At 52.1% G+C, this 6,000-nt stretch overlaps 1 protein-coding gene across 2 annotated transcripts in view; it reads right to left on the reverse strand.

Moving 5' to 3' along the window:
- Window positions 1-5,048, reverse strand: part of GSPT1 (G1 to S phase transition 1) — a 39,544-nt gene extending 34,496 nt beyond the window's left edge. Inside the window, exon 1 of one of the 2 annotated variants that reach the window (XM_044233593.1) lies at window positions 5,032-5,048. Coding sequence is in view for 1 of the 2 variants with exons in the window: in XM_044233592.1 (XP_044089527.1) it covers window positions 4,362-4,719 (358 nt within the window). In the remaining variant the exon portion in view is untranslated. Of the gene's footprint in view, window positions 1-4,361; window positions 4,956-5,031 lie in introns of those variants that run through there. The other variant, XM_044233592.1, reaches the window with a different exon arrangement.
- Between the last annotated feature and the right edge of the window lie 952 nt (window positions 5,049-6,000).

Raw genomic sequence — 6,000 nt, forward strand, 5'->3', positions numbered from 1 at the left:
ACCCTGAGATCATGACCTGAGCTGAAGGCAGAGGCTCAACCCACTGAGCCACTCAGGCGCCCCGTGTTTACTCTATTCTTTACTGTCCCATGGAAGTCTGAGAAATCCTTGACAGAACTGTTCTTGCAGGCCTCTGGTTTACAGAAAGAGAAACAAATCTCAAGAGTTTTATCTATTATCTACCTAAACTTACCTCTGAGTTTTCACAGGTATCGTTTAATGTAAATAAAGTCTAAGAGCCCTTCTGGACAAAACCAGTACTTGATTCTGGATCTTCTCTACTCCGGTGGCTCCAAAGAGGTCACCTTTGAGAGATGAGTGATTAACAAGCATTCACCAAATGGTGACAGCAGCAGAACTTTGTGAACACACACTAAAACCATTGCATACTTCTAAAAGGTAAACTGTATGGGACAGGGGCGCCTGGGTGGCTCAGTGGGTTAAAGCCTCTGCCTTTGGTTCAGGTCATGGTCTCAGGGTCCTTGGGATTGAGCCCCGCATCGGGCTCTCTGCTGGGGGGGGTGCGGAGGGGGACTGCTTCCTCCTCTCTCTCTGCCTGCCTCTCTGCTTGTGATCTATCAAATAAATATTAAAAACAAACAAACAAACAAACAAAAACAAAACTGTATCGGATACGCAGGTGGCGCAGTCGGTTAAGCCGCTGCCTTCACCTCAGGTTATGATGCTACGGTCCTAGGGTCCTAGGATCGAGTGCCGCATCAGGCTTCTTGCTCACAGGGGAGCCTGCTTCTCTCTGCCTCTGCCTGCCCCTCTGCCTGCTTGTATGTTCTTGTGTGCTCACGCTCTCTCAGACAAATAAATAAAAATCTTAAAAAAAAAAAAAAAGGTAAATTCTATAGTGAGTTATAGCTCAATCATTAATTTAAAAAAAAAAAAAAAGGAAATCCTGCCCCACAAAAATCCATTCAGCAAAACTCAAACACTACAAAATAAGAACATTTCTCTTCAAAATTCAAGTTTCACAATATAAGGTACAACACCTTGGAGACAGTTCTGAGGGCCTACTGAGGACTGCTGGTGTTAACTGTACTGCTTTCAATGGCACAGTTTTGAGAGATGTTGAGGGTGGGCTGGTGGAAAGAACACCACACTACTATTTTAGAAGCTCCAGCTGTTCCAAAAGTCCAGGTGCTGTGTACGGTCTGAATACGTCTCTTCCATAATCTCTATACTGAAATCCTAATGCCTAATGTGATAAAGTTAGGTGGGGCCTCTGGGAGGTCCTAGGTCATGAGGGTGGAGCCCTCACCAACAGGATTATCTTTCATTAAAAAAAAAAAAAAAAAAAAAAAAAAAGGTCACATAGAGCTCCCCATTTTCTGCCTTGAGATACAGGAAGTCGGCAGTTGGCTATACAGAACAGGGCTCTCACCAGAACATGCTGGGACCCTGATCTTGGGCTTCCAGCTTCCAGAGCTGTGAGCAGTAAATTTCTGTTCTTTAAAAGCCACTCAGTCTAGAGTATTTTGTTACAGCTGCCCAAATAAACCAAGACACCAAGTAACCCCGATCACCACTGCTAAATCTGTTTCTCATTTAACAACAGCAACAACAAAAAGACTGAACTGGGGTATAAAGTGCAACTTCAAGTACATTCGATCGCAGGAAATGTTAGTTCTAGTACAAGTAACCCATGTCTTTTGTTTTCATTCATTTCAGGACCTCTACTTTAAGAAGCATCACGTAGCCAATTTACTTGGATCTGTAGAGAATTACACTTAAATGTGTTCTACTTAATCATTCCTTTGGAAACCTTTATTAAATTTTCAAAGGATTCAAGGTCAACACATGTCCAAGTTCTGACAGGGGACAGCTAAAAACAGCTAAAACGGGCATAACCAGCAGCCCTCCAGTAGGCTGAATGACACCTTGGGAAAAAGCATCTTCCTCCTCTTGTTCAAGGACCACTGAAACTACTTCCCCAAAAAGAGAGAAGAAAGGAATGGAGGGAGGGAAGGAGGAAGGTGGGTAAGTAAAGAATTTTCCAGAGAAATGACAGATACTCATTCTAGACAGACCCATTCTACAAGTCCTTCGTTCTGGTGCTCTACCTCTAAACAAACACCTTCAAGAGCTCTCCTGGTATTTCGTTTCCAAAACACACCCACCACAAATTTCAGCTATGGCTAACAAAAAAAAAAAAAAAAAAAAAAGCCTGCCCTACTGACTATTTCTTCACTATAAAAAAACCTGCAAAAAAAAAAAAAAAAAAACCTGCAAATTTCACGGTTCCCCCTTTATGAATTTCAATCTAAGTGCTACTTCCAACTCTTCCCCGGCTTCTTCCAAGCACAGTTCCCTGCTCTAACCGTGGTATTTTATGGATCTCAATGGGCTGGAACATGCAACTCAACATAACTCTGGACCTCAATTTAGAAAATCTATTCTTTTCTAAATAAACATCCTACAGAGGAGCATTTTTTTTTAACATTAACAGGCATTTTGTAGAAGCACCTGATAAAGTAACACCAAAATAGGTTTCTGATAAAAAAAGAAAACCCTGACACCATGTAAGGAATTTTCTTACCAACAACCACTCCCCCACACACTTTTACAACTCCCACTTCTAGTAGTGTCACAGAGGAAAGGGTTAAGAGGAAAGCTGAAATTGGCAAATTATCAGGAAGAGAAAAGCAGTCCCCCCACCTAAGAGGTAGTGCCTAGCCACTCAACAATTGCCATCATTCCTGACCACTGCTCTAGGGGTGACTGTCCTTTGATAGCTGACGGCTCCATAGGCTGGAAGCGGAGTTCCAGGTTAGACCAAGCGGTGCTGGAGCCTCCGAAGGATGTAGCGGGGAGGGGCAAAAAGAAAATGGCTGGATAAAAGGGATAACGAACTAGCTTAGCTTGGGCAGCCAAACCAGCTTGATCTAAGTGAAACAAAACAAAACAAAACAAAACAAAAAACTGGATTTCCTTATTCAAAAAGAAAACATCAAGTGCCTATACAAATAAAAGAAATACCAGTCAAAAAAAAAAAAACCAAATGCGAACTGTGTATCCACATATACACGGTGAAGTTATTTGTCCAAACTTTTGTTTGCCTCTAGGGAGAAAACCGCAGCAAAAGTTTGATGTTCACCTAAGAAATACCAACTTAGAACTTGAAAGAGAAATCAACAATCCAGTCTCACACACAAGTTGTTGGGAACATCTGGAACCCAGTCCCCAATACCCTGGGTAAATAATAGGAAGGACATTCCACCTTTTCCTTCCTTTCCTCTCTTGGAACGGAGACGGGCAGCTCCTCATAGAAGCACCTGTCTCTGGGAGGTATAAAGTTCTCTCGCTTGACATTCCTACCCATCAGTTCCTGAACGCATGCCGTCACTGAAGCAGAACACAGCACGATTTTTAAAGACTAACTTGAAACCACAGCAAGAATGCCTACCAGCGCTGATGAGAACGGCCCAAGACGGCTACGGAGTCCTAACAAACGCTCAAGTATGGGAACAGACTCGCTCCTGGCCCATCAACAGAAAGAGCGAGTTACACCAGGCGGCCTGAATAAGGGACACGATTTTCACGCAAAGGAAATTCCGAACGTGTCACTAAGGAGAAAGGTCCGAGCCCCCACTTAAGAAAAAGGGTGCAGAGATCAAGGCAGTTCCCTAACCCAGGAACGTTCAGGGGAGTGACCCTAACTTCTTGACACTGGGCGAACTTCACAAGCCCACAAATGCTAAGGGTGAACAAGAGCTTTGTATTGATGGCCAACAGTTTCTGCCGGATCACAAGGCTGCAATGCATCTTGGGATTCCTTCAGGACGGTTCCGTGTCACAGGCATTTAAAACGCAATTACAGCCTCAATAATAGAAACTGCAGCGAGAGGCTCTCCCTCCTCGGCCCAAGGTGAAGGGGCAACTCGCGCATTCGTCCTCACCAACTCCTCGGATCTCTCAACGCCCACCCGACCCCCTCGTGGCTCCATCTGTCCTCACTTCCAGGCCTCGTGGCACTGACCCGCCGCGGCTCCCTCTCTGTCCCATACGGTCCCCACTTCCAGTGGGTGGTTGCGGCCCCCCCCGGGGGGAAGGGCGGCCCCCAGGCCCCGCGGGTGTCCCCCGCACGCCGCTCCCGCCCCGCCGGGCCCTCCGCCGCAGCCGCCCCGCGCAGGCCGCCTCCCCGGCCCCCGGCCGCCCCACCCAGGGCTGCCCGCGTCCGGCGCCGCTGTCAGCGCTCCACGTGCCGCCGGGCCCCGCGGGGCGCGCCGCCCGAGCCCACCGCACCCCACCCCCATCCCCAGGGGGCTACGGGCCCAGGCCGGCTGCTCCCGCCCTCGCAGGCCGGCTTCCTCCCGTGCCCAGAGGCCGCCCCGCGCGTCCCGGCCCTTTACCCGGAGGGCCTCCCGCGCCGCTGCCGGCTCCGTGGTTGGGGGCGGCGGCGCCAGCTGGGGGCGGCGGCTGCTGGGCCGGGCCCCGCAGGAAGGACGGCACGAACTCGGCGGCGTGGACGTTGGGCACGAAGGGCTTGGCGTTGACGTTGAGTTGCCGGCTGAAGGCCGCACTGAGGTGCTCACGCTGGGCCTCGGTCGCCGCCGCAGCCGCCAAGGGGCCGCCGGCGCCGCCACACGGGCCCGGCCCGGGGGCTTCCATGTCCGCCTGGTCCCAACAGTCGGGCGCCGAGTCGCTGCTGCTGCTGCCGCTGCTGCTCCCGCCGCCGCCGCCGCCGCCACCGCCACTGCCCGGATCCATGATCGGGGGGGCCGTGTGTGTGGTGAAGAGAGGGCGGGAAATGGAGGCGGGGGCGACGGGCCGGGCAGGAGCAGGCCGCGCTGACCCGGCGAGGCGGCGAGGTAGAGGGGCCGGGAGCTAGCGATATAATCCCCGGCGTCGTCGCGGCGAAGGCTCCAGTCCCAACTCCGCACTCGCGACGACAACGGCGGCAGCGGCTCAACCCTCCTCGTGTGTGCGAGCGGATCTCCTCCCACCCAACCCCAACCACCTCCGACCGCCTCAGCGCCAACCCCACGCCGGCGCGGATTGACCCCTCCCCGCCACCCGTACCTTCGCCTCGGTAGTTCTTGGCCCTGCCCTTCCCCTTTCCGACTATGAAGCGCAGCAACAGATGGAACTACGAGTTCCGGCGGCAACCGCGCGACCCCGCTGCGGTTTTCCCGGGGGCCGACGGGAGTCGGAGTTCGGAACCCCAGAGCAACCGGAAGCGGCTCCGGCTCCCGGCAGGCAGCGCGAGGAGGAGGAGGAGGAGGTCCAGTCGTCGCTCGGCTGCCCCACCTGTCACCGGGTGGGGGGCAGGGGTGGGGGCGCGTCCTTGCGCGACACTTCAATCGCCGGGCTACTCCTCGCAGTCCAGTTGGGCTCAGGATGAGGGGAGACGGACTGCAGTTCTAAGGCCCAAAGCACAGCGGTCCCCTCCTGGAATCCCTTCCTTTCCCATCACCAGCCCGTGCGTTCTCTGCCTGCAAGGCTCCCTACCTTCTGCTCTGTCTTTCCACCCTCCTTCTCCCCGCCCCCAGCCACATTTTGCCCTACATTTCAAAGCCGGCGCTGCGCGTCTTACATTTTATGTATTCATTTGGTAGAAGAGCATAAAGCCGTGAGACAGTACAACTTCAGCTGCAGTGTGGCTCGTAAAGCGCTCAGGCCCAGGCTCTGCCCCGGCACAGGGGATTATTAACTGGAAACTTTGAATGACTCACCGTCTGTTTGACTAGTCATTTAAAGCCTTCACCCAAACTTTTCCATCCCTCCCTCCTCCCGGCCAAGGGCCTTGCAAATGAAACAGAAGATTGGCCTATTCCATGAAGTGTCCAGCTGTATCCAACTAATAGGGTTATTTCGGTGCGTCCAGCTTCTACATGCAGCATTAGGGCGAAGTGGTTTTCTTCGAACGCTGGGGATTTGCTCGAGTATTCCCCTAGGGCTTTATTGACTGCTTCTGACTGCTTCTCACCCGGTTGAGTTTAGGTAAACATGCAGGTGGGGGCGGGGGGAAGCAAAAGATAAATGCTTAGA

The sequence above is a fragment of the Neovison vison genome, chromosome 14, assembly GCF_020171115.1.
Source record: "Neovison vison isolate M4711 chromosome 14, ASM_NN_V1, whole genome shotgun sequence".
Taxonomy (NCBI): Eukaryota; Metazoa; Chordata; class Mammalia; order Carnivora; family Mustelidae; genus Neogale; species Neogale vison.